At 39.3% G+C, this 27,919-nt stretch overlaps 4 protein-coding genes and 1 long non-coding RNA gene across 6 annotated transcripts in view; 3 read left to right on the plus strand and 2 right to left on the minus strand.

The window, feature by feature from the left end:
• hpse2 (heparanase 2) overlaps positions 1–10,609 on the plus strand; it is a 30,724-nt gene extending 20,115 nt beyond the window's left edge. The window contains exons 7-12 of the mRNA XM_049736191.2: positions 564–657; positions 762–868; positions 973–1,087; positions 4,334–4,479; positions 6,761–6,907; positions 8,510–10,609. Of these exons, the coding sequence (XP_049592148.1) occupies positions 564–657; positions 762–868; positions 973–1,087; positions 4,334–4,479; positions 6,761–6,907; positions 8,510–8,672 (772 nt within the window). The 3' untranslated portion in view covers positions 8,673–10,609. The remainder of the gene's footprint in view (positions 1–563; positions 658–761; positions 869–972; positions 1,088–4,333; positions 4,480–6,760; positions 6,908–8,509) is intronic.
• Positions 10,610–12,627: 2,018 nt separating this feature from the next.
• On the plus strand, positions 12,628–18,826 carry hps1 (HPS1 biogenesis of lysosomal organelles complex 3 subunit 1). The gene is made up of 18 exons (XM_049736189.2): positions 12,628–12,913; positions 13,495–13,645; positions 13,727–13,861; positions 13,934–14,076; positions 14,296–14,404; positions 15,120–15,280; positions 15,360–15,462; positions 15,629–15,701; positions 15,997–16,052; positions 16,133–16,300; positions 16,370–16,549; positions 16,639–16,715; positions 16,784–16,921; positions 17,122–17,186; positions 17,287–17,432; positions 17,669–17,782; positions 18,017–18,099; positions 18,171–18,826. The coding sequence occupies exons 2-18, from the start codon at positions 13,529–13,531 to the stop codon at positions 18,331–18,333; spliced, it is 2,031 nt and encodes a 676-aa protein (XP_049592146.1). The 5' UTR covers positions 12,628–12,913; positions 13,495–13,528; the 3' UTR covers positions 18,334–18,826.
• st3gal7 (ST3 beta-galactoside alpha-2,3-sialyltransferase 7) lies at positions 18,732–22,178 on the minus strand. Its single transcript, XM_049736205.1, is given in 8 exon segments — positions 18,732–19,304; positions 20,156–20,308; positions 20,739–20,879; positions 20,952–21,138; positions 21,229–21,569; positions 21,637–21,757; positions 22,031–22,130; positions 22,133–22,178. Coding segments are annotated over 8 exon segments (1,161 nt in total). The 5' UTR covers positions 22,164–22,178; the 3' UTR covers positions 18,732–19,217.
• LOC125978660 (uncharacterized) lies at positions 20,234–26,898 on the plus strand. The gene is made up of 9 exons (XR_007485105.2): positions 20,234–20,361; positions 20,700–20,903; positions 20,975–21,179; positions 21,267–21,816; positions 21,891–21,987; positions 22,080–22,197; positions 22,865–22,964; positions 23,175–26,606; positions 26,774–26,898. It is a non-coding gene; the product is annotated as an uncharacterized lncRNA (long non-coding RNA).
• Positions 23,418–27,886, minus strand: morn4 (MORN repeat containing 4). Of its 2 annotated transcripts, XM_068652583.1 has the most exons (5): positions 27,830–27,886; positions 26,793–26,873; positions 25,963–26,077; positions 25,781–25,890; positions 23,418–25,713 (listed from the first exon to the last, which is right to left on the minus strand). In XM_068652583.1, the coding sequence occupies exons 2-5, from the start codon at positions 26,857–26,859 to the stop codon at positions 25,565–25,567; spliced, it is 441 nt and encodes a 146-aa protein (XP_068508684.1). In that variant the 5' UTR covers positions 26,860–26,873; positions 27,830–27,886; the 3' UTR covers positions 23,418–25,564. The 2 variants fall into 2 exon arrangements, with proteins under 2 accessions (XP_068508684.1, XP_068508683.1); XM_068652582.1 differs by lacking the exon at positions 27,830–27,886 and having other exon boundaries at positions 26,793–26,899.
• Between the last annotated feature and the right edge of the window lie 33 nt (positions 27,887–27,919).

The raw sequence follows: 27,919 nt of genomic DNA on the forward strand, positions 1-27,919 counted from the left end.
GCTTCATTAATTTCATTAATATTGTTAATGTGATTTATGGACACTCTTACTGAGGAATCTACGTCATTTTTTGGGCTTCACTCTTCAATTGAATTGATATTTTTAATAAAAGCTTTTTATTGTCATTCCACTTAAATTCGTATTACTATGGTAGATCATCATGCTTATTAATCTTAAAATTAAAATTAAGGTCCATGTGATAATCATGTTTATTACAAATGGACATATGGGAGTCACAAAGTTTAACACAAGATGAGTTACATTTTTACAGAGTTTGGAAAATATTGACGTAATTTAATTTTGTATTAAAATCTGCACACACACACACACGCATCTCAGTCTCAGTCCAACAATTTGGCTTTGAATGAGAACATTAGTCACTGTTCGTCCCTGTCAGTGTGAAATAGAACAACTTTCGAAAGTCATATTACCACAGCAGTTTTGGCTCCAAAAGTAGTTGCGGTCTGTGAAGCTGCTTTGAAAATGTCCTCAAGCTACCACACATCCAACAAATGAGTTCACAACTTCAAATAATCTTCAATACAATTGTTTGTGTTCCACAGTTATTTCCAGGATGGCAGAGTGAAAAAAGTGGAGGATTTCTTAAAAACCCGTTTGTTGGACGTACTGAGAGAACAGATCACTAAAGTTGCCAAGGTACATGTATTTTAAATAAAAACAGCTTCACTAAATCAAGTTATCACAGAAATGCTTGTGTACCAAATGAATCGGTTTTTTTGTTTTTGTTATTTTCGCTGCAGGTGGTGAGCACACATACACCTGGTAAGAAGGTGTGGCTGGGTGGACTGGGTCCGGCTTGGTCGGGAGGCATCAATAATCTCTCGGACACATTCGCTGCTGCTTTCCTGTCAGTAATATTCTTAGCACTATACTTGCAGAGAGATGACTCAATCATGAATGTGTGCAAACAATGTTATAAACACGTCCCGAATTGTTTGTCTCATATGCCAGGTGGGCGAACACGCTGGGCATGGCTGCTGTTCAGGGAATTGATGTAGTCTTGCGTCACTCGTTCTTTGATTATGGATACACGCATCTTGTGGACCAGCATTTTAACCCCTTACCAGTAAGTTACATACCTTTTGTTATGCATACATAAGTGCAACACCAGCACACATCTGGTACTAGATGCCCGCCAACACTGACCCAGACCACTGCAGTGTTTTTGATGAATGATTGACCCGTGCAATTTTTGGGGAATTTGCTGTTGTATTGTTTGATCCTGCAGCGTTTTCTGGCAATTATTTATCATTATTACTGTCATAAACATATGCATCATATTACATGACAGCCAATGAAATGACTGGAGTCAGAGAGGGCAAGCAGTGAGAAGATAAATCCAAGAAAAAAAGTTCTAGTTAAATGTCTATAGAGAACCAAAACTGAAAAGTAAAAACAAATATGAAAATAAATTGGAAGAATTAATTTAAATAAATGTAACTGATATTTTATTGTATTTGTGTTCAGTATTTATTTTTGTATTTTCACAGTTTTTTATTATATTATACAAAATAAATATACAAAAATAAATAGATTTAAAAATCTAAATTAAATATCAAGATGAATACTCACAAAAGATCTTTCTACCAGACCCAGTCTAGTCATTTTCTTGTGGATGGCACCTCTTGGTTTTTCCCGTGGGAGCTATTAGTTGAGATGAAAGGCATTTAGCTGTGATGAGTGGTTAGACGCAGGGCGAAATGCTATGTAACCTTAGCCCTTTGTCAGTAACTCAGGACAGTGTCAGTGCCCTCCCCCACCCCTCACCCGCATCACAACCGTCTCTCTGTGCATCACATTGGCCCGCTGAGAGAGATGCAACCTGAGAATCAGATACACAAGCATGTAAGGCAAATATCCAACAGCATGCTGAAATATAGATAGTAAAAAATAAATCGCTCAGATTTTTCCACGATTTAATTGCTTCTACAGAGCGAGGACAAATTTCATTTCGCTCTCTTCATGAATAATGTGTTAACTTGAAATATTTATTGGAGCTCGTTTTGTGCAGAGCCTCATAGGTCATTGTTAATTTGTTAGTTGCTCTTTTTAAGTAGTGAAATATTGACTGAATTGGAAGAGTTATAAGGTTATAAATTGTTAGCATAAGTAAAGTTATTTCATTTCCTATCTAGCAAAGAGAAAGCAGATGTGTTCTCATTTACCTTTTATAAATAGCAATATGTTGTCCCATCTAATCACATCTAACGTCTATGTATTGTCTTTAGGCTTATTAACAACATTCGTCTTCAAAAACCTTTTTTTTATTTTTGCAGAGACTCTTTTGAGATTTACTTCGGCTACGAGACTATAAACAATGAGAATGACTTCTTTTTTCCTTAATTTTATTTCTTCTGGGTCTCCACTACTTTTCTTGGACTGGTGATCTCCCGCTAGGATCACAATGCTTTTAAAGTTGCTGGATCTCTGAAGACTGCACTGGCCTACCTGCTGAGAGAATTCACTGCAGGGCCAACTTGTCCTGTGGACCAGAAATTTATGACCTGGCCCTTCCTTTCCCTTTAGGTAAAGTCGATGTCCAATCCCTTCCTCCATCACTGAGTGACTCAACCGCTTCTACAGGACCCGTTTTTATTGGAGTTATCCCACACTTCTCTTTTTTCTTTCTTTACAATCTTCCTGTCTTCATCCACAGGTCTTTTGAGAATTCCCAGATATTGTAATCTGAGGTACATTTTCAGAGCTGCCAAAATATCTAGCGTGTGGTGCTAAGTAAGCACATTATTTTTTATGACTATACTTTGTTTATTCCCAGAGGGCATGTTGACTTTTACACTCTGTTATTTTTGTTACATCTAATTCGGGCAAATATACGCACACACCCATGATCCATAGGCATTCACAAAAGATTCAGTGGTCTCGCAGGAAAGGTGTCGCAGACAACACTAATGTGCTGTTTTGATGCTTAAGGGCATCTCAACAATGCTCAGGAGGTGGACTGGCACCCCTCCAATACCCTCTACCAAGTTCCATATTATTCCTCCAGGCCAGGTCTCAAAGCCAAGTCAAGCACTTGCATGTTGTGATCCTTTGCCGTGGATGTGTGCTGTGTCTGTTATCCTTTTAAAATGTTCTGACTTCTCTTATGACCAGACAAATGAATTACAATCAAAGTTTGCAGATAAGCAATCCATAAATAAAATCAGCATGTTTCTAGGAGCATGACAGAATGGAGAGGGAAAAGCGAGGTGTTGAGAGCGTCCGACCGTCAACTAATGTTTAATTGAAGAAAAATCTACTTTTCACAGTTTACGTCACCATACTTTGCTTTAAAACTTTAAGTGCACTGTTTAATCGTGATTGTGCACGTCCTTTAGCTGTGCAGCTGGTGTTGGGTTGGTTTCCGGTGAGTAGTTTTACCTCCTGCGGGGCATTACTTGTCAGGAGTTTACTACCTGTCCATCACTTAAATGTGAAGATCTGTCATAAAGTCAAACAGGTGCATATGTTATTATGTCATAATACCTTCCCTTTTTTTACAACAAGCACTTATCTTTTCAATATAAATCAGGGGTCCTGACTTCAAATTTAAAGAGGAAATTATATTTTCTTAAAGGTTTTCTCCTGGTGCTGTAAAAACAATTTGATTGGCTGATCTTGTGGAAAGCAGAACACACACGATTGGTCAATGCAGTTCCTGGATGCGTACAGTAGATTTGCTTCCACATTAACCACAAAAGCTGCCAGAACATCAAATAAGTGAAGTAAAGGTTCACATTTTGTGAACCCTACGAGTTCCCATGCTGAGACTTACAAAATGTTGGTATTCACAACATACAATATAGCATTTCAAGCATCCCTCTGCCAATGCTATATTGCGTCCTTCTGGTTCTTTCAATGATTCAGCAGCAAATTAAGTTAAAGTCTGCTTGGAAAAAAAATAAACCCCTAAATGTTGCCATATGCAGGATTGCATGGGAACTTCCTGGGGAACACATGTTGTTCAGGGGCTCTTGGAGAGGTGTTGAGTCTCTGTTCTCCGTGGAGAGAACAGCAAATGAACAAATACAGGGATCAGGATACAATATTTTTTGAGGTCATTATTGAACCCATCAACTCCAAATTAGTGGTGGTTTGTTCAATGCAATGTGACATTACACAGGGCAATTAGCTTTAAGTGTCAAATGACCCACATGCTTTATTTCGTGAGGCACATAACTTACCCTTGGACTTATGCCAAAAGACAATCGTTCCCTTTCGCAACCCTTTAACACTCACCCAAATTTGAGAGTCACAATTATGCCCAAATCCAGAAAGTAATGTATGAGTGATGTATCGCTTTTTTCAACAGGATTACTGGTTCTCCCTGGTCTTTAAACGTCTGGTGGGGCCGAGGGTCTTAGCCGTGCGGGTTGCCGCACTGCAAAGGAAGCCCCAAACAGGACGACTCATACGGGACAAGCTGCGTATCTACGCCCACTGCACCAGCTACTCCAAGTACGTGCTGTGACACACGCAATCAAAGCAAGGCATGTCAAATTTGCAGCAATTTGCTAATTTATGCTAACACCTGAGGCATGTACAGGACCAACAAAGTCCACAGCCGGCCTTCCTATAAATAAGCAGAGCACGGACACCCGCGCATTCACAGTTCAGAGCCTATAAAACTTAACGGGTATCACTTATCGGGTGTGTGGGTTCTGTCTCTTCACTGTCAAAGAGTTGCTGAAATGTCTGCTACGCCTTGATTCCGTCTCGGATTGGCTGGAGGGGTCCGTTAAAGGGGGTGGGACAATAAGGTAGTCTGTGCAAGGGAGGAGATAAAGAGTACCACCATGGCCTGTTCAAGGTTATCATTTAACCCTGGCCAGGGGCTGTCAGCACCAAGCTAGATTTACGGCCTTCCTCCCCATAGGGCTCACTTACAGGCTGGAAGAATGTTCAAGCACCGCACAGGTAAAACGGTTGAGGTGGTAAACAGGCTGAAGTTGCATAAGCAATTTAATGATGAGGTTCAGTTACATATCTGGAGATAGTTGAAATAGTTGCTCACAGCAAACCACCTGGTGTGTGTGGAATAACTTTCAGCAGTCAATCCTGGTCTCCTATTATATAGAGATCTCTCCAGTTTTGATGGCTTCATTGACTCATTTGCAAAGCTTCTTTTGTGCTTGCGAAGTCTAGAATTTCTGCTTTTCCCAATTCATGTAGTATCATCCTGCATGGAATTGCATTGATTACCTTTGTGTTAAGTCAAACAAAACAAAAAACAAAAATTGGTGAAAAAAAAAAACGTAATAATCATGTTTGGCTATTGTCCAATATTACAGACCATAATGGTATTATAACTACATAATTTAGGTCAATTTGAAATAATGACATTTTTAAATAACGGCATGAACATTATTTTTTTAAATCTGATTTATTGATTAACAAACAACATATTCAAAAAATATTCAAAAAAACCCACAATTGAATTGTCCCAATTGAAGAAGAAGAAGATAACTGCAAGGTTTCAACAATGTTTTTAGCTCAGTCTCCGAGTAGATCCACAACCCGGTGGTTGGCAACAGTTCTACAATACACAGCAAGGTAATTTTAACAGTCCCTCTTGGATCAAATTGCATTATCTTTTTTTGTGTCATGGTGCGGTTTTACAAAGTCTGCGAGTGGAAGGTGGTTTGACGACTCGCACGCAGCCTCAATATGCTCAGGGAGTCAGCGGTTTAAAAAGATTAGATACTTGGCTTTCGCTGCCCTTTTAGCCCTTTTAGTGGTTAGCATTCTTTTTCACTTTTCCAGAAGTGCATCAACATCAAACGCTAACAACGCATGTTTATGTTCCCCGTAAGGAGATCTGAGAACATCATCCTCTATAAGGTCTGAGAGATCGTTATTGCTCCCTCCATCTCAAAGAATTTTCTACACATCGCCAAACACAGTGTGTTCTTTTGTATTTGTTTTCTTAGGTTTATGAAATAAACGGTTTATCCTGTTGCCAAGTAGTGATAAAAACTAGAATATAAGTAGAAAGGAGATTTGAGTTAGGCAACCATGTTGCTTGAGCAAAGGCATTGACCCCATAACTGACATGTGGTCCTCACTAGAACTTGTTTTTGTGGTCGAAGTGGAGCGCTTATTAGATTTGATCATGTTTGTCTTATCTTTCTGTTCAAGTTATTTATCTTTGGCCAATCCCCCTATCAGGTTGTGTCCCCGGCGCTTTGACTAAAGCACTGTTTGTGCAAGGCAAGGCGTGTTGCCCATTACATTCGCACCGTTCATGAAACTTTTTGACTTTCTGCCGCTTTTTTCCGTCAGAGGCCATTTGAGAGTTTGTATGAAAAAAAATATGAAGCAACGATTAAACAAATGTTTTTTATTATCGGGCGTGAATTGTCAGTTTAAGTTAGTTTTGAGCTTTTTATAGGCGTTCCTCTGCATGGTCAGTTGGATCAAATTCTGTCAGCCGTTGGGAGCGTCGAGTTGAAATGTGGTTTCTTGACTTTGAATCGTAAAGAATGATCGAATTGGGCACCATAGTAATACCTAGTCTTCACTAGCGTGGAACAGGAACATTCTTCTAAATTCTGCTGCTATTCATAATATTGTGAAAAAAAAGATATGTCTTTGTAGTCGTCTTTAATTATAGAGAATTCTATTATACAAGGCAAACTAAGCCTCTTGCAGATGTGAAAAAAGACAAATGTAATCCTATAATCTACTAACGTAACAACAGAAATGAAAAAGTGACACACCATTTTATTCACGGTTCCAGTCACAACTACGCGAGAGGCTCCATCACCATCTACATTATCAACCTACATCGCTCCAGGAAGAAAATCAAGTTGGCGGGCACGCTACGGAACAAGACGGTGCACCAGTACCTGTTGCAGCCCTACGGCAATGACGGACTTAAAGCCAAGTCAGTATATACACACACGAACACGATCACATCTTCACCATTTTTCATTGGAATAAATTCACTTTAACATACAGTAAATTGATATGATGTTTATTGTGGGATTATTTGTATGACAAGGTGTCAAGCCACAAGTTTAATTATTAGTATGTACTAATAAATTATCATTGTTATTAATATTTTTTAAAACCAAACCATTAGAAATAAAAAAGGCCATAGTATACAAAAATATGTTTTTATATTTATTTCAAACATTTTGTATGGACCTCAATAGGGGAAAATGGTTTGTCATACCTGCATAATAATTACCTCTATTAATTTGCACTGATAGCACCGTAACGCTTCAAAATTAATTTAAAAAGTAAACCAATTCTAACATTAGACCAACAAATATTTTGCAAAGCTTTACCAGGTTTATATTTTGTTTCCTATTACATGGTTTTGAATGACTGTTTTTTAGGTGTGTGAAATGTTTGCTTGTTGCAAGCCATCTCGGATTTTATTTTTTTCATTGCATTAGTCACATGTAGAATTCAAAATGTTTATGATTGTTTTACTTTGGTTGCTCTTGACTTGATAGTGTGGACTTATGTGTGTCTGTGCCTGTGTCTGCATGTGTGCTGCAATGTGATACTTACGGGAGATCGTAATGGAGCCTCAGTTATGACCTTTTAAACAACGCTGAAGCATCTTTAAGGTGTTGGGAAAAAAATTATGAGCCGTATTGAGGATTTTGCTTCGGCCACACTTTTTTGAAGAATGCTCTTCTATCTATCTACAAATTTGTCCCAGTAAAGATATCTTCTTTATTTATGGTGGTTATATCCATATGTTGAACCAAAGCTTTGGCAAATCCATATTTTTTTATAACTACTCAAAATGTAACCTTTGTGTGAACAGATTCAGCATGCCGAGTTTACCCTTCAGCATTACATAACTATAAAAAGCGTACTTATAATTATAGTATCAATGCAATATGCTAAAATTGTAAGAAATAATCATGAGTATAAAAAAGGGCAACTAAAGTGCACCTATTTTGTCTTTATAAAAACTTTTTTTCCGGTATCAGTAGAATATTGTTGTATTCTTGATGCCATATTTTAATTCCATCTTTTACATGGATAGGTCACCCTGTTTAATTCCTCATCCTGTGCAGCCCTTTTTGAAGAATAATATCACAAATTAGAGTAAATATTTTATTCCTATGAAAAAAATATGCTGAGAAAGGAATATTTTGTTAAATAAAAAATAATACAACAGGACCCATGTGATTAATAATTATTTAAAATTAAATATACATATCAAATTATAGGTACTAACACTTAAACAGGATTTAGGGTGAACATCAAACGATATGTTGAAGAAACAGTAAAGTGTCAAATGTTTAAAATATTTTTAAAAAAATGCTGTAGCCGATATCAAATAATATTTCTAATGCAAGTTTACCTTCTACGTCGATTGTCATTATAGTACCATTGTAGTGAATCTCATTGGAGAGGCAGTAGCACCCCCATGTGTACATATGATGTCAAAATAAACCAAACATCATGAATGGACTGTCTTTTGAAGAAGACTATCAAACACAAGTTATATCTTGTTTGTCAGACATGTGCAGCTGAACGGCGAGAGGCTGTCGATGCTGGACAACGAGACATTCCCAGAACTGAAGCCAAAGACATTGCGGGCAGGACGGACGATAGCCATGCCTCCCATGACCATCGGCTTTTATGTCATCAAAAACATGAACGCGTACGCCTGCCGGAGATAACATAGATGGAACCTAACCCACTGTTTTCAATGCGTACTCAAAGCTCTGAACTTGATATTCTTCTGTTGTGAACTTTTCAACCAGTACTGTATGTCACCTCCTCCCTCAAGGGCACATCACAAGTTGGGAATATTGCAGGCGTGCCCAACCTTTTTGCAATTGACAGCTACTAATTAGCTACTAATTCATACAAAGGGATACCAGTTTGATACATGCTTCTGAAATCACAAATTGCTCCTATTATTTTTAATTATATATGATTAATAATAGCTATTTAAGACACTGATCATATGAATGATGAAAAATATCATGTTACTATTTCAAAGGCAACACAAATTCACAATTTTAGGTTTCAATCCTGTAGCGTTACAGATTTTGTGACATACCGGCCAGTCTTGTATACTGCGAATATTTAATATTATTGAAAAAAATTCCCAGCTTCAGGCGCCACATGTCCATCAGATCCAGATGGCAGCGTCAAACTGGGCACCCACTAATTCTACAATACGATGAGTTGTAAAATACTGTAGTAGTATATTATAGCATATTTAGCGATCATTATGACAATGAACTGAAATAATTATGTAATGTGCACTTTATTGTCTTTTGTCATGACTGGGACTTGATTGCAACACATTGGTCCGTTGACTTATGCTTCTGGTCCTGTAACTGCTCCTCCTGATCCGTGTTGTTGGGGACCGCTGCCTGACAGCACGTGTTTCATATTTACAAAAATTCAATAAGGGAATATAGAATTCTTCTGTGACTCGATTAGGCTCTGCTTTCCTTGCTCTAGCCATCAAAGTGAAAAACCTTTTGGGGTATATCTACCCACTGATTTCCATCCATACAGTTAAAACGATGACAGAAAAGTTAGAACAGGTGAAACTTGTTGACAGAGAAAGTAGCACGAGTGCATTATGTGTGTGTGTTTTCCCGATGAAGCTACTGATGTGTGTTACACAGCGCTGAAAGTTTCTTCCTGTAAATCATATCAGGATTTTAGTAATCTATTTAGTTTTTTTTAATTTTTGTCGCTGTTGCTTAGCTGCAAACAGGACAGCAGAGTACTCCGGAATGTCCAAAGTTGAAATTCAACCAAATTTCTTAAAATTCACCTTACACTAGTTCCTACGGGACAGATTGTTTTGAAAGTTCCACGACTTCAACCAACGCGACACACAGAAATGAAGTAAACATTTTGAAGGTTTATTCTAACCTGGCTAGATCGTTGCCACAATCTAACAATTTATAGTCCTATTGTGCTGCTAGTTTTCACATTTTATGTAAAAAAAAGTTTTTTACAATCCCAAATCAGTAAAAGTAGCAAAACAGTTCCAAAATGTATCACACCATCTGTATTGGTGACAGAAGTTTTCTCTGAATGTTTTTACTGTCACAACTTGTGTGCAATGAAAAGAAGTCATCAAAATAAGTACAACTGTCCCACCTTTTTCTGATTTGGGTTTGTGTGAATTGTTGTTATGTACATAAGAGAAAATACATATAAGCTTTACGTTCACAATACTTTTATTTATATGATTGCTGGGTGGTAATGATACATAATCCGAGTCATTGGGAATATTTCTAACCAACATTTAACTAACGCTGTTTTGAAATCAACAGATATTTGCTTATACTGTATATTAGAACATATATATTGGTTCATCCATGCATCTGAATTCAAACAAGCTCACTGCATTGATGTTACTGCAAAATTCCAAAGCTGTGTATGTGAAAAATATTTCTAATGTGGAGGTGTTTATATTTTTTGAAGAACATTATTTTATTATATGAAATGTTTGTTTGTTTTTTAACATATACACATATATTTTTTGTAAAAAAATATATAAAAAGGGCTCACAATAAAAAATATATTTAGTCGCTATCATTTGGGGGGTATTACTAAATAAATTTGTTCTATATTCCAATTGCAACCATTCTGTTTTCTGAGACAATTTCAATTTCAAATTTCAACCCTAAGTAGAATTATTGCTGCACGTATGAGTCTGTCTTTTTGTGCTGTTTGACAAGAAGCGAGATTGAATGTGGACGTAAACTGCTGTGTTAGCTTTTTGCGATAACTCCTACCTAGCGGTTGTCGCTTGTGATCAAGAGGTGGAGTGTTTATACACAAGTGTTCTAAGGTTTTTACAAGGTGCACACTTCATTTCTAACAGGCCAAGTGTTGACACCATGTGAGATTTAAAGCAAAGTGCTTCACACTGAAGCCAGGCGCTACAAAATTGTCCCATCACTGTAAAGTGACATCATGTCTTTTTTTTTTTTTTAAGCTCCTGAGAAAACACAGAATGTCCGAGTGCTAAGTGCCCTGAAATGAGCTGTGTTTTCTCAAGAAAATTGTTTGAGATCATGTGTCAAGGTTAGTTTAAAGTGCTGGCAGCTGATTTGTGTTTGAAGTATGGGACAGTACATCCCAATCTGTTTTCAACCCATGTTTTATTTCAACTTCAGTCTCATCGCACCAAAGTATATTTAAGATTATCTAAAGGCACTTTTCATATGGATCACACTTCTAATAAGTTTTTTGATTTACAGTCCATTTGTTTTGTGCTTTTTTTTTTTTTTTGTTCAATTTGCTGTTTGCGTTGAGGTTATTATTTCTTACTTTGACTGAGCTTGCATAATGCACATTAATGTCCTTCTATCAGTCTTTTGTTCATTTATTTTTTTTTAATTATTGGTTTACCACATGAGAAAAAACACCACCATCACTTATAATTCCCTCTTAATGTATTGTGCATTTTATGGAAATCAATTCTGGCTTTTCATCAGTTAATAATTACCTTACAATTGCTGGAAATATGAATCAATTTTATTTTAAAATAATTTATGAATTGACCCATACTTTTCTAATTTCAGAACACTGTTGGATGGATTTTTTTTCTTCATGTAAAATTTTGTGCACCAAGATCTCATTAGTGTACTTTATAATCACAAAACATCTCCATCAGGTGATCCTACTTCATGTTCTTCCTTACTTTTCATGGCTACATAAATCTGTGTTGTATCAAAATATTGAGTGTGGAATGTACGCTTAGCTTTTTGAGTGGAGCAGAGAAGTAAACATTTATGTTTCATTAACTTTGCTGGGCTTAAAACGCTCTGTGAGTGCTTCGAGTTCCACGTTTGGGCCAAGGTCTAATCAGCTCCGTCAGTGTTCTGGGAAGCCGGCTCTTGTTTGCGCTGACTCCTGTATATACTGAGTAAACATGCTGAAATCCTCCGAGATGGCTAAAAGGGTCTTGCTTGTCTCCTGGCTGATCACAGAGTATAAACAGTTGGGGGGCCGCCCTGGACAACAGACCCCCTTCCACCACGGAGGCGTTGTCACGCAAGACGCAAGGAATTATTATTCTGACGGTTGAATAATCTTTTGGGGGGGGGGCTGACTCTGTGCATACCCAAGAACGTCTGGTGAAAATGTTTGAATTTTAGGGGTCTCCATCACCTCATGAAAAGTCGCATACAGTTTCAATGAATGACATTGAAGTTGTGCCTTATAGTCAGTATGGCATTTGCCTTTTCTCCTATTTGCCAGTTTTGTGCTCAATCCGAAGCCCTGTCTAATACACGTATAACTTTAGTGCCATCTTGGGGCATATTGGTGGTAAGTAACTATGTTGGAGTCTGTTGAATAGCTTCATGTAGTGCCTTGCCACAATCTTGTGGCATCTTTAGACATTTATTAACCTTTTAGGGCTGGTTATTCCTGGCAGGGATCATCCTAGTAACAGTAAGTACAATCTTTTAAGGTTTTGAAATGCGTGCAATGAACTTCAGAGATTTTTTTCATGTGTGTTGCATGACGTAGGCCAACTAGTGACCCTCTTTTGGCGTAGCCCCAGTGCAACTCTAATAAACAAACAAAAGAGCCTCGTGTTTAAATGCTTCAAATAACCACCATAGAGTTGACATTCCAGAAAGATCAACCTATCTCAGTTGTTGATCATGCGTTGCGCTTGAGGCAGCACATGACCACATTTGACTACACTATTACTCATTGACATTGACAGGCGAAAAAAAAATCCCATTCATAATTCAACAGCTCCCGCGCACGGATACTGCTAGTTCTGAGGTCACATGACGCGGATGTGGTACGGCTGAAATGCGGAAAGAGGTGCTCTCACATGAACAGAAACTGGCCGAAACTTTTCAGAAAAGCAAGAAGTAACTGATGGACTTTAACATAGACATTGAAAGCATCTTAAAAACGCAAAGTAAGTCATTTTGAACCTCAAATTGTTCTTTTTTTCAGTGTGGCGAGTGCAAATGCATCACTTGTTTTGAGGAACTAACTTTTTCTTTTGCAGCGAAGAATTCGAGAAAAAAAAAAAAACAGAAGTAGAATGAAAATGATCGACCTGATCATTAGGTTATTTGTGTTGATTAGATATGCATTTGACGTGCCGCTTGTGTCTGCAACACAGACGGTCCCTGTATAAATATTTGTTTTAGGACTTTATTATTAGTGCTGTCGAGGAAAATGATTTAGATATAGTAGATTAGTATTTCATTTTTGCATATACAACCATTTTATGGCAATGTCAATATGACAATGGAAATAAAGTCGCTTTTGAAAAAAACTTTTATTTTCCTCAGAAATACCTATGTATATTTTTGCACGATTTGTAGATATGATTTCTTTGTTGTAAACAAATAAACTTGCAACGTTTGACGATAAAGTACATTAGTCAATGCATTAGACATTCTGTTTTTATGTTTCTTTTAACCTCATAAAGTTTTCTATTTGTCCCTGCTGTCTTCACTACTATTTGAAAATATTTTTTTCTTTTTGCAGAACTTTAGAGTGACTGTAATAAAAGAACTGCCAAATGAAAGCCTTGCTCATCACCACTGAGAGCGCCGAGGTCCTCTTCCACTGGACTGACCCAGGGTTCCAGCTCAATATCCAGCAGCAGTATGGCGCGGCCCAGGAGGAAGGCCAGGGGGTAAAGAGGAAAATAACGTGTATTTGTGCCTTAAAATTACCTCTATAATAATGATTGTAAATAATATGTACTGTATTAAAGCTTCCAGATTTTGAGGACAGTATCAGCACTTTGTTCGCTCCCATCATCATCTCCTGCAGCTCTATGGTGGACAGGCTGGGTGACAGCTACACTTGCTTCACCACGGAGAACAACCACACCTATGTACTACACCAGGTACTAAGCTATTTGTTGTACAGGTTAGAATAAAATAACTCCAAAATTAATATGTTCTGCGTTGGGTGTCAGTTTAACGAGTGCCTCTACATTGCTGTGAACGGAGATGGCGAGGAGGATGAGGATGATCTGAGGAGGAAGATCTACGTGACTAAGAAGATGACCGAGGTGCTTTTCGGCATGGTCACCCTCAGCGGTAACCTGATCAGGAGAGAGTAAGACATCTTAGAAATATAAATTAGGACCTACACAGTAATAGCAGGTGAAGCTTGAAGAGGGGTGTGTAGAGTTTTCATATACACTGTATTCACTTCTGTGTTCAGGAGGGCTACACCTCAACATGCATACTTTGAATATACCTATGTTAAGAACTATTTAATAGTTCACCTGTGTGTCTTGTGTTGATGTGCTTTTGTTTTTTTTTTGCTATCTAGGCTGCGCCCTCAAGGCACAGAGCAAAGGGCTCGTCTGTGGAAACATCTCCAGCGTTTGCTGGACACCTATAACCATCTCAAAGAGAACGACCAGAGCTTCTTAGTGGAGGTGGAGTCTAATCACTATCTTATTTGTTATTTGTTTCAAGAATGTAACCCAAAAGAAGTATTTTTAATTTTTTAATTTTTTGAAAGGGGTTGTATCAGCATTTTTAACGTCCCAATATATTATTTTGTGCAAAGGAGCCTACGAGGTGTCGAGTTTGTGTCTAAATTAAAAAAAAAGATATATTGGTAAAGGCAAAATATTTTTTTAATTGGTCACAGAGCTCAGCCATTCAAGTCAAATTGTGATGTCTTTCTCACACAATGGTAATATTCTTAAACTGATGCATCAAACTGGGAGGGTACAGTAAATTTTAGCCATGTTTTTGTCGGTAACGTTTATTCGCCGCTAGATGGCAGCAGCAACGTCTATTTGTATGGTTTGCATTTTGTCTTATTTTTTTAACACACTGCAAACCCGAGTAGATTGGATTTGAGCAGTGAGATTCCTAAACTACTGCATCCTCCCGTTCCGTAAGGCATTTCCATTCATGCAACAAAATAAGTCATTGCTAGGTCATGTAAGCTTTGTGGCCAATTCAACTGGAAATGAGTACATTTGTGAGTAAACTGGGTTTTTTCTCCCAAATATTTTATGATGTTGTGCTGTAAGCTTTCCTAATGTAAAATAAGTGTCTTGTTAATTTTCTAAAGGTTGGGAAAGATTGCATCTACTGATGTGTGGTGCTATTCACAAGATAAGTGCTTTGCCCTGTCAGGCGGTGGAGAGGCTGATCCATCCCACGCTGTGCGAGCAGTGCATCGAGTTCCTGGAGCGCCGTTTAGTTCAGCAGCTCAACAGCAGTGTGGAGAGGGCGGGAGAGGAGGTGCAGCATGCTTTCATCCTGGTGCACACCAAACTTCTGGCCTTCTACTCCAGGTTTTGGTCTCTTGCTTTCTCAACTGGTCATCACCAACCCAAATGAACATTCTCACTTTAGCCTTCAATGTGTCTGCAGCCGCAGTGCGAGCACACTCGCCACTTCAGACCTCTTGGCCCTCATCATCTTGGCCCAAAACATGTATCCTAGCAACATGGACCAGGATGACCACACATCTGAGGTACTCTAGGTGGTGCTGATGGTTGACCACTGAGGGACTGATACAAAGTCATTTAGCACTGCACATTATTGTGCAACAATTGCAGGCCTCAATGACAACCCCTTAGCAAATTTAAAAAAAAGAACAAATTTAATTTTGGTCTTGTTTTTGTCTCTTTCATGTGAAGGATAGTACAAGTGGCTCAGGCCCAGAGAGCTTTTACACACCTCAGCCTTCTCCCACTGACTCGAGCAGTTCTGGTGAGTTTGGAGATTTCTTCATGTGCCTGCAATAATTTTTTTAATATTTAAAAAAAACATAAATAAAATCAATTAACAGGAGTAGTTGAGACAATTGAATATTTGTTTTATTGTTGCATTAATTATGATTTTTTTTTTTTAGATATGGCAATATTTGAGAGTTAACATTTAGCACCATGAAGAAAAAAAAATAACATAAACAACATTATAAATATTTGTAGCAGTAAATTTATAGTCAAGTGAGCTTAAGTGAATGTATGTAATAATTTGAACATAACACTTTATGTTCATACAGAAAAACAAGCAAGAGAAGATGCCACCGAGTTTGAGTTTGTGGATCCAGACATTCACGTGTGTCTTCAAATTTCTTAACTTTACATTTGTCACAACATGTAGTAGTTGGATATACAAATGTGTTTGTGTGTGTTCAGATGGCAGAAGACAGCTTGCACACTTTGGATGTCCCTCCCCCTGACCCGTCCACGCCTCGCAGGGTTTTCCTAGAAGTGTCCCACAAGGACGGGCTGTATCCCATGATGCCTCACTCCATGTACTGTCTGCCACTATGGCCCGGCATCACACTGGTGCTGCTCACTAAGGTTCGTGAACATCTCCCTCCAGTTCGTTTTTGACTTTGAACTCACATAGTCACTATTGAATCCATTTAGATACCCACCAGTGCAGTGGCAGCGTCCGTCTACATGTTCCTGGAGGCCTTTGCCAAGCTGGAGAAGCGTTTGAATGAAGGCCAGGAAGGATCATCTGCCACTAGGAGTCAACCAACAATACACGACATCAGAAGCAAACTGGACAAGTTCATTAAAGCTCTCGGGCCCAGTGACATTCAAGTATGTTATTCTGTGTGTTGTGTTATGATGATTGTCATTACAGTGACTCGTAGGATCACCTTTTATTAAATGTCGCCTTTTCAATCCAGTCTTCCCAGTTACAAAATGTCTGGAGCGAGTTCAAGAACCGAGCCTTTTCCCGAGGTGGACCTGGTTTCAACAGAGAGTGAGTGTTTTTGCAGACTCACAATATTTCCGTCTGGTCTTATCAATATTGCCGTGTTTTCCTTGCAGTCTCATCCCGTGGTGTAAGAACATGAAGACCCAGCTGTGTGGCATTTACCGCCAGTGCTTCCTCATTGAGTCCGGAACGGCCGACACACCTCGGAAACTCTCGTCCATTCTGCAAGAGCGAGCCCAGGCCATGTTGCAGTGCGTATCAGTCGATGCATTATTTCCTCAAAGAACAGCAGCATTGTATTTGATCATTTAAGTCCAAGGCCAAGCCAGTCAAAGATTTTAAATCTTGATTACCTCAATGAAAAAGTGTGATTTTGAGCAATCTTCACCCGAATAACCTCCTTAAAAGCCTTTTCTTCTGTGTTCCCTCTCACTTCCTCGGCCTCTCCCAGGGAAAAGCTGATCGACTGGAAGGACTTTTTGCTTGTAAAAAGCAAGCGAAACATTACCATGGTGTCATATCCTGCCATGGAAACGATCCTGATACCGCTGATTTGCTCTTGAGTTTAGTAATATATCTCGGAGAGCTTATACTGTCCTTGACCCACTTTCTCTCACGTACCTGGAGGACTTCCCAGGCCTCATCCACTTCATCTGCGTGGATCGATCCACAGGCCAGATGATCGCGCCGTCCCTCAATGTCACCGAGCGCACAACATCGGAGCTGGGCAAAGGGCCGGTGGCTCAGTTTATCAAAAACAAGGTGTGGCGTATGTGACCCTCAAATGTTGTGTTCTCCTGTCCACGATTGACTCTGTATCCTAACAATTGGGTATTTTTGTCAGATCAATGATGATTATGATCTGTTGTCATCATATATGTACAATATAGTCACCAGTTTTTGTACACATTAGGCCTTATATTTTGCAAGGCTGTGCATAATTTTGTGTCTCCTGAACATGGATACCCAATTTTAAATGTGTCAGTATTGTTTTCAAGGTTTGGAAGCTGGTGAGCACAACACGGCGCTACCTCCAAAAGGGTTACTCCACAGTCACGCTGCGAGATGGCGACTTCTATTTCTGCTACTTCCTCTGGTTTGAAAATGAAACCGTAAGTTTTTTGGTTCGTCTATGTTAAGAAAATACCTTCAACCAGAGGTGTGGAAAGAACAAGGTGTGGTCAATAGGTTCTGTGCTTTGTACTGTAGACGTGCTGGTTGATCATCCCACTCTCATCCAAGGAGATAACTAATATTTTGTAATTTGGGTTTGAAATCTAGCTTTTGAGATCTCAGTCAAAAGTTTTTAAATAATTGAATCTATGCTGATATATGAAACCCATCAGGGCTACAAGTTGGAAGCAGTGGAAATGCCTATCCTACCCGATGACTCTGCCCCCATTGGGATGCTTGCATGGGACTACTACAGGTGAGAGAACCTCAGCAGATTTGTAAAAAAAAATTGTAAAAAATTTAAAAGCACATTATGTGTGTTCTTAGGAAGCTGCTGCGCTACTACAGTAAGACCCACCAGGGCGAGGTGGTGAAATGCTACGAGCTGCTCACGGTGCACCTCGGCGTCATCCCCACTGACATCATCCTGCAGCACTGCAGACAGCTGGCCAGCAAGCTGTGGGAGCCCTCGCGGAACCCACTCCTCTAGACACTCAGCTAAGAGCATGGCGCATACTTTATGATGAACCCTTCACTCTTTTGCACATTTTAATATTTTATGACTACACCTTCATGGCAGTCTTCTTTTTATTTCACCTTGTTTTCTGCTTACATAATTAATTTGACCGTATTTGATGTAGTGAATGAAACATCCAAAGCAATACACCATAAACGAGCTACGGAAACTAGCATCCATGTTGCGCTGATCATGAAATTTTAAACAGCTTCTACTTGAATACAAGTAGTAGCAACTCATGGTGACAATAATATTTATATGCGCATATTCTTTATCCTCTGTGAAAAATGGCTAATATATCTGTGTGTAGCATGTAGATACTATAATGCCCCCTGGTGGCCAAGTTACACATTCAAGAATGAGCAGCACAAAATTCTTTACATTCTGTTTAATTGCGTTAGTGTGTAATTTTATAATTTTCTTCTGTAGAGTGCTATTTTTCTTATTAAAAAAATGTTATTTTTTTTGTTGGTGTTTTTTTAATTGGTGGAACCGATTAATTACGAAAAGGTCATATGGCCACCTATGCAACAGGATGATGCTGCTATTATTCAATACATGTATGGAATGATATCACTTCCTGTCAATACTCAAGACAACCCGGTATGGTCTCAGCTGTCTTGTAACCTTTCAGAGTTGAATCCACCAAGTTCTCTGTCAGACCCCGAGGATGTTGTGCTTTAAAGGTCAGTTCCCGCCGCTTTAGCGCAGCTGCATGGCCACAGTAAAGTAGGACACCATCATCAGCATTGGCGTCCTCTTCATCCTCATCATCATCATCGGCTCACGGCGGGAAGAAGAGGGAGGAGGCGGGCACGTGTCGAGTTCATGTTAGTGTCAGCGTCTGCGCGTCCGCTTCACAGCGCTCCCGTGAGGTCGCTGACGGCGCCAGCTGCCACCAGTTCCCTCAGAAAGAGCTTCTCCGAGCTGACGTCATGAACCACCTGCAGGTACCACAACACAAAGTAGAACACCCACAACCTCCAAGGCCAAACAGTGGATCAGCACACTAGTGTACCCAACACTTTGCCTGCATGTGCTAGATTGAAGCTATACAGTGCTTACTGTGAATTAGAATGTGAAAATGTCCAAACAAAGAATGAGCAAAATTTTGAAAAATTATATGGGAAATTGTGAAGACTTGTTCATTTATTTATTTAGGTGAGTTTGTTTTTTCACACACAAAATTTTCAAGTTGATGGTAAATTATAAAATACACAGGAAAATTCTGAATAAAATTTCAGTAGACTAGTAAGAAAAATATTGAACATTATTTTGGTTTTGGTGAACTCATCTTGGCTCATTGACGGCAACATTTTTTTTTATTTCTTGTTTAAAATAAATCGGCTAAATGCAGCACCAAATTTCATTGTTTGAAAAGAAAATTGCAAAACAAATTTTAATACAAAGAAAAATACATTTAGCTCCTCCCCAAAGCTTTAGGAGGTCACGGATGTAAATAAACGAATGCTTTATTTTAAAAAGATAGTTGCTTACAATGCTTATAGTTTGCAATAGTTTGGATAAAATTGCTCTGTACCAAATTTTGAAAATAAAAAAGGTAGTTACCCAATTTTATTTTAAGGCTTTGAGAAATATGTTTAAAAAAAAAAAAAAAAAAGGGAACCAAAACTATAACCTCCATAACAACAAAAATGCTCCCACTGGTGCCACCACATTTTGTATTAATCAATTTAGTACTTTGTGCCTGAACCTCCCAAACTGTATTGCCAAGGAAACTTCTTGGTGGCGGTATTAACTGCATGTGATGTGCAAAGGAGTGGGTTGGACTTACCTGAGCCTTCATGGCAGCCATGTGTATGGTCTCGTAGTAGTGAAGTGGAGCGTGAGGGTGCTGCATATTGTAACCGAAGCCTGCCAGACTCACGTGGTCACACAGCTGCAGAGCCATCACCACTGCGCCAGCCCCCAACGTGGGTACCATCGACTTCAACACAACACACGCTCACTGTCACCTACTGCCGCGTCTACTCATTTAAGGTACACACTAATTTGTTGTGTATGCAAATGACTATTGGTTTAATATTTGCATTTGATTCGTTCAGCGTAACTGTAAGTTGTATGATTATAGCACATAAAAAATCAAAGCTGTTCAAAAAGGTGATGACACCTAATCATTTTGGCAGTGTGTCAAAAAAGAGTATGTGGTGTTTTGCTAGTTATTGCTGAAATTAAAATAAATGTATTTAAGCATCACCCTTGCTAACATTAAGTTATTTATGCTGATGATATTTCCAACTGTATTTCTCATATTGTACTGAATAGCCAGGCCCATGTGTCAAATTAAATTCTATTCCTGGTTATATGATTACTTGCAGGTCTAAGCAGCATTGGATTGAAATGCCAAAAACACTCACATTTCCCCGCTTTCGGGAGTAGTTCTGCAGGACCTCTTCAGTCTTGCGAATAATCTCTGGATGGAGGATCCGGAAGTTTTCTGCTTTCAGGGGAATATCATCTATCACCTCCTTCCAGAACCACAACTTGGACCAGAAGCCCTGCGAGACGTGTTGGAAAAGACGGTGAGTGATGATTGAATTTTATTGAATGTTCCACTAATGCAGCCCTACTAGAGGTTGTTTGGTGATGACAGAGGTGAGCCAGTCCAGGTCGAGACTTTTGAAGACCACAAGAGCAACGATGGAGGTCCCGTTGTACTCGTCGGCGGAGCTGGGTGCGCCCTCTGGATACATCAAGCGGATGGTTGTACGAGAACCAGCATCTCTCTCATAGCCAAGTACTGGAGCGTTGTTCAGCCTGAACAATGAAAACAAACAACGCTCCCTCTAGTGGTTGGTGTAAGAAATATGAAAGTTCAGTTGTATTTACTTCTAGTCGTCAACACACCTGATGATGACATCATACTGATCTATATGTGAACCAAGGCGGCTCCCGTGGAGGATCCCTCCGCTGCCCACCACAATGCATCTTCTGCAGCCTCCGTCCCGCCGCAAAGACTGAGGCAGACCAGGCTGAGGTAGAGAGGCCAGAGTCCGGGCCACAACCTCTTGGCTTCCTCGGAGCCCTAAAGGAGGGGGCGTGTCCCAAGAGGCAGCGCTGCCCTCTTGCTGCAGGAACACCGGGATGTCCATCAGGGTCGAAGAACATGGCAATTGCTTCAGGCGCTCCACGCACCATCGACGATGACACCGGCCTGACAGCAGGCAGGCCGAACGGTTCAGCACATCCTGAGGAGGAAGAGGAGAGTGGAATACCACGGTCTGTGTGCGGGTGTGCATGTGTGTCAAAACATACCTCCCGTTCGGGATATTGATCATCAGTAATAGCTAATTTATGCATAGGGAAATATGCTGGAATCAGAATAGCAGAGTAGCATCCAAACAGAAGTAGCACACTGAGGACAGCATTCTCAGTCCTGGATGATGACGACAACACATTATTAGTTTGTGATCTAAATGGACACTCACACAAAAGGTGATATGAATTTTGAAAATAAATTTAAGATATGCTTAAAACATAACACATTATGTAGTATTCCATCATATTAGGTTTTGGGAATAGACTCCATTCAATCCTTCAAAGAACCCATTTCAAATTTGTTAAAAAAAAGATGGAATGAAGGAACAAGCATTTGACCCGACTGCAGTAAGTTCCCAGCCCCTGCGTTAAGTTGATTTGTGTTTTTTACCTGCTTATGAAAAATTCGCTGCCTGTCATTGTTTCTTTGTCTGCTACAGGCGTCATCACTTCCGGCTCTGCATTCTTAGGCAGCAATAGAGAAACATCCTGTCTTCTACATTCAAGCGATTGAGGTTCACCATGGTAACAACACCTCCAACACAGACATAAGTCAAGGTACTTCAACTTTTGACATCACTGAAATACAGTACATTGTTTTGGGTCATTGCTGCTAAATTCAAATAATCAACGCTAAAAATCAAATTGTATAAAGTGAGTGAAATACCTCTCAGACAGTTCTGTAACGCTCTTGACGTCTCTCTTACATGGTTGAAGGGTCAAAATGGCTGCAGCTGCTTTTTCCCCTCACTCCTTTGACTAACACTGGTTATACATTAACCAGAGGCTTGGACAATGGGTCAGGCCAAGTCTGCTTAGATCATCCAGACTCAAAGAAATATAAACATATATTTGTATTTCATTTAATTTTAATGTATTCCCAGCATTGTGTTTATTTGTATGTTTTTTTTTTTTTTTGATGAATTCTCCTGGAAATGTACCACTCTTATTGGCATTAATACCATTCTCATTCTAACATAATGTCGCCGCGAGTATCCAAACTGGCAGCTTAAGCCCTCATTAGTTTGATTATTTTAAACGCTAATGTCCAAAATCATGTTTCCCTAAAAGATACCCACTATTAAATATGACATGCAGTACGGTTGATTCACTGCGAGACGCATATGGTCACCACAATGCTCGCAATGCTATTTTTAGTAATACGTTCCTATTAATTTGTTCTCCATCAGCTCTTATGTGCGGCCATATTTGTGTCTCTCCGCAGGCGCTATCTGATGTTGGACCAAACTCAATGAGAGGATCCCACAGAGCTGAGGGGGGGAAAAAGGAGGGGGTGCTAACCAGCCTCTGTGGAATTGCATGTGGTGAGTGAATATACTAAAGCCTTATCTTTAGACACTAATGTATTCAGGCATGTCAAATAGTCTTTGTATGCTTGTAGGGAGTTTGGGGATGATGTGCAAATTAATTTCAACAGTCCTAATTGTCATACAAGACAAACAAACAAACAAACAAAAACTGTTGATAGGCACTATATAATCAAACTAAAATCAGTCAAACTTCTTCCCCTTTAGAATTTTTTGACAACCTATACCCAGACCCATCACCAAGAGCAGTCCACAGGAGGCTTTGCCCGTTTTAGCATGGCTACTAATTAACGTTCTTTGTATTGTTTATATAAGGGAGGGGGTGGAGATACTATAGTTAGTTTTTATATAAGGGAGGGGGTGGAGATACTATAGTTAGTTCTTTATGTATTGTTTGTACAGAATGTGTCCAAAAACCTACTAAAGCTTCACGCAGCCAACACCAACATGTTTCTTTTCAAGACAAGATTTTATTGAACACCCCTGTATCACCTTTGTGTCCCATACTTGTTTCTGTCCAGATTATTTTCTCTCAAAGTCACATTATGTTGTAACTGTAAAAAAATGAATGAATGTAAGGTCTAATACAGTACGGCGGTGATATTTGCCTGGCAGGTGATTATTTGAAGAGGCACGGCGTTATTAAAGCACCATACGTCATTCTTTTTTTCTAGTTGTTGTTGGTAACACAGAAAATGAAAATAATATAATTTAAAGGCGCACACAGGCACAGCACGCATTGCACATACAGAGAGAATATTAAATGATCCCGTGCACTTTTGGAAAGATGCATGGCTCGGCATTTTACCAACCCAATCTTTACAATTGTACTCTGCAGCACTAATGCTACTAATAGGCAGAATTCAAAGCAAGCAAACAGAGGAGCTTATATTGATTTTTTTTACCCTCATAAATTATAACTATCACGCTATCATAATATACAAGAGACTTGGAGATAATTTACAGCTAAAATCTGGTTTGATCTTTTTTCAGTCTGCAATGATTTGACATTTTTGTGTGTGTTTGCACAACTAAACTAAAAACAATCACTTGGATATCTTCGATTATAGAACACGCGCTTCCATTTCTGTTAGTATGGGATTGTCTCTTTGGTTAGAGGTTGGAAGCAGGCAACCACCACAAAATATGTATCAACAATTTTTAAGTCGTCACACACTAGTTGTGCTGTGGCCTGTGCACATCACGTCTCAATGCATCTGGTATACAGTACAGTATAGGTCCAAGTCAATACAATCACTGTGCACCTCACAAAACACACACAAACTGTACACAAAGTCTTTCAGCTGCCTCAGTTTAGGTCCAGGAATGAAGGCATTGATTTGTTTAGTTTTGTTTTACATCAAGTTTGCAGATATCTGGTTAAGCATGTGCGCGTCTTTTGTGAACAAAATACAATGAAATCCTCTCTGCAGTCTTTTCCACAGAGAGCTGAGAGAGTGCCACTCGCATCGCCGCAGTCGCAGCTTAGCAACGTGTCTGTCAAAGTGAAAACATCCTTCAAATACGCACCACAAATCCATTAGTGTGACGCGCACATTCACGCACACTCGCGTTGATGACGCCAATGATGCAGAGGAGGAGGCGTGGATGATGACATAAGCTTGTATCCAAAAAACGTCTTTAAGGCAAAAGTGAAAAGAAGCAAATGCATTCCTTGGACAAAATGGAGACAAATCACTGCAGGTTTTTTTTTTTTTTCTAAGCACTGTGTCTCAACTTGCTTGACAGTTCGTTCATGACAGAATAATTAAATCACTGCAATGAAAAGCATCACCCTGTTCCATCATGGAGATTATAAGGTTAGAGTATTATTTTCTCCATTTGTGTAATTAAAAAAAATACCTTTACATTCTATATTGATGCGCAACAATCCCCTCTTGGTAATAATCAAAAGGCGAAACTCTTTATTGCAGAACTGTTGAATTATAGAGCATCATTTTTAGTTTGATGGATGTAATTAATACGCAAGCGCGTGCTATCATCCATCAATGTTATTATCCTATTGTTGTAAAATTATAACTTAATTGTTGTGTTTTCCTTGTAGTATTTTGGCCTACAAAATTACTAATGAATTTTTTTGTCATACAGTTAAATTTAGGCTCTTTAAAAAATGTCTTCATGCATCATTCATACTAATTTTAATGTAAAATTGTGACTTTATTCTCATGAATTATGTTTTCTTTCTCTCGTAAAGTTTCAACTTTTATTTGAGTAGCATTAGAACTTTATTCTCATCTTTCTATCATTTTATCATCCGCTTAGTTTGTTTTGGCGTGGCACAAATAATCCGTCATACTGCAGGTCTCATAGGCTAACATGTAAAATAATCTCTATATTGTTTTGTGAGCATTTTGGTGTCGGCTCGCTAACCATTAGCCCGCTAAGACACTGTTAATGAGTGTGTGTGACTCCTGTAGAGAAAATTGGATTTTAAAAGGGTGGATTTATAAAACCGTAGTTCAAACAAGTGACGAGGGAATGAAGAAAAAGGAGCATGAGGGGGAGGAGTATACCTCCCTGAGGCACTCCTAGAACAAGCAAGAACCATGACATGGATGTCAAGGTTAGCGCGAGAGTCAAAGAGCGACACTGCGAGCATTGGTGGCTGACGCCTGCGCCCTCTGAACCACGCCGGGACACTTTTCCCGCCTTTGGAGTTTGTGGTTTTGGAACAATCCCTCGTTCCGTGGAATGCCATGTGTTCCATGCGGGAACGTCAACAGCCCTGAAGGCAAACGGATTCCATGATGTCAGAGCACAATGTCCACATGTCAGCATAGTGTTGGACTTACCATATCCCTCCACACGTCCGTCTTTGAATTCTCCCTCAAATTTCATGCCGTCAAAACGACTGAAGACGCCCAGGCCCTGAAACTTTCCGTGCGCAAACTCCCCCTCGTACCTGTCAGAGCAACAAATCTAAAAGATTTAAGATCAAGACATCACTGGTAGCGCTTCCCTCTTGCCTACCCACCTAGATCCATCAGTAAAGAGCAGGACTCCGGCGCCATGGAAAAGGCCATCTTCAAACTGCCCTGAGAAACATGTTCCATCCTGGAATTTGAGCTGGCCAACGCCATGCCTGCGGCCTGGAAAACCAGAAGAAAAACCCCAAATTTAAAACACTAATCTGTGCTGATACACTCTTCTGCTTATCTTTTACCTTTGATATCACAGTGATTCAACAGTGAGGTGAAAATGTAGACCGTCTTGCTCACATACACAATTTACTAGATTGTTTAATTTCACAGTAGATGAAACACAAGTCATTAGAAAAAACAGTTTCCCCATAATGTAAACGCATAAACGGCCATTCATGCAGAAGAGTGACCCGAAAAATGCAGACTTTTCCCATCAGCGTTGCTATAGTGTCTGTCACGTGAATCACTGGAAACTTCCCCCTGCACCTCCCCTCTTTCAGCTAAAGGTTTAGCAGTGAATTAGGAGTCCCATCTGCCTCCTATGTGACAGGAATTAACTGCACTCTAATCCAACTGATATTTAGCAGGGATTTCTGCTTTAGGAACCAGCCGAGGAATGCTCGTGCATTCCCATGATACCCCGCGGCGTCCAAAACAGCTTGACGAGGAATTCATCAATTCATTCATCTGCTTTAAGGTAGAATCTTCACTAATGTACACAATATGTTTAAAATTTATATAAGATAACGTACACACATGTACAGGAACATGTAATTATAATGGTTTCAGTTCTAATTTGAACATAATCTTCTTGAAGATTCTTTTCTCACTGATGTCTATTTGTGCACAACTATTTAAATGAAGGTTGAGGACATTCACTTGCCTTCTTTCCACTCGCCATGGTACTCCTCTCCAGTGGCGTAGGTGAAGGAGCCTCTGGTCAGAGTCATGTCGCCCCCTCTATCTGACAAACACATGTACGTACATGAGGTTTACCTTTGACCTCGCACTTGATAGCCACTGCTGCAGAGACAAATTGCCCTGATGGGATTATCACAGTGTCACTGGGAAAAGGAGAACTGTGTCTCTGTTTGTGTCTCTTTTATTTAGTCACGCATGTCACCAAGTTGGATAGACACATGAGAACAGAATACAGTACACTGTTGTCCAATATTAAAAATTTATTTGTCAGTTAAACTGTACAAAGTGAGAGCTTTTGTGAAATTTCCAACATAAAAAAATTGAGGTTGACTCAATGGTGGGTAATAATGGGTTCAATATTATTGGAGCCATATTGGGCATTTTATTAATGTCTTATGATGAGATCCTGCCACACATGCATGCATAGACAAATGTCATGACAATGTGACCTTTTCCGATTAAACTATGTTAGGTGGACCCGTTCAAACAAATGGGGTATATTTATAACCAAACAATTTGGATTAATAATTTTAGTTACATTTACAACAGAAATATATGTTGTCTGCTGTGTTGACCTTAGGGTGCACATTAATGCCATCAATATTGTTAGACATTCTCTCAGTGTATTTGACTATATGTTAAAATATTTCGTGTATGATCTGTTGATGCTAAACAGAATTTAATTTAAAAAATGTTATTAAAAACAGCCATAACGAGAATGTGACCATTTCCAAATGCTACTGCAAACAAGTGTTACAGAATGGAAGCCAGGTATCATTTTACGCACAAGCTCGCTATTATAAAAGCATCGATAGAATGCTGTCGGTAGTTATTGTTATTAAAGAAATAATAATAATAATGTCTGTGTCTCGATTCAGCGTTCCTGCAATTGCATGTACAATATCTCGCTTTTACAATCGCGTCAATTGTCACCTCTCACGAGATATTTGTGCATCAAAAAGCGAGCATTGTAAAGCTTATAAATGTTTATTTATTTACCTGTGCGCTACGTTTGTTGTCTCTGAAGCATGTAGGCGACGTAGAGCAGCCGAGGGGCGTAAAAAAAAATATGATAACCGGCGGAGGACC

This window comes from Syngnathus scovelli, chromosome 12, assembly GCF_024217435.2.
Source record: "Syngnathus scovelli strain Florida chromosome 12, RoL_Ssco_1.2, whole genome shotgun sequence".
NCBI lineage: Eukaryota > Metazoa > Chordata > Actinopteri > Syngnathiformes > Syngnathidae > Syngnathus > Syngnathus scovelli.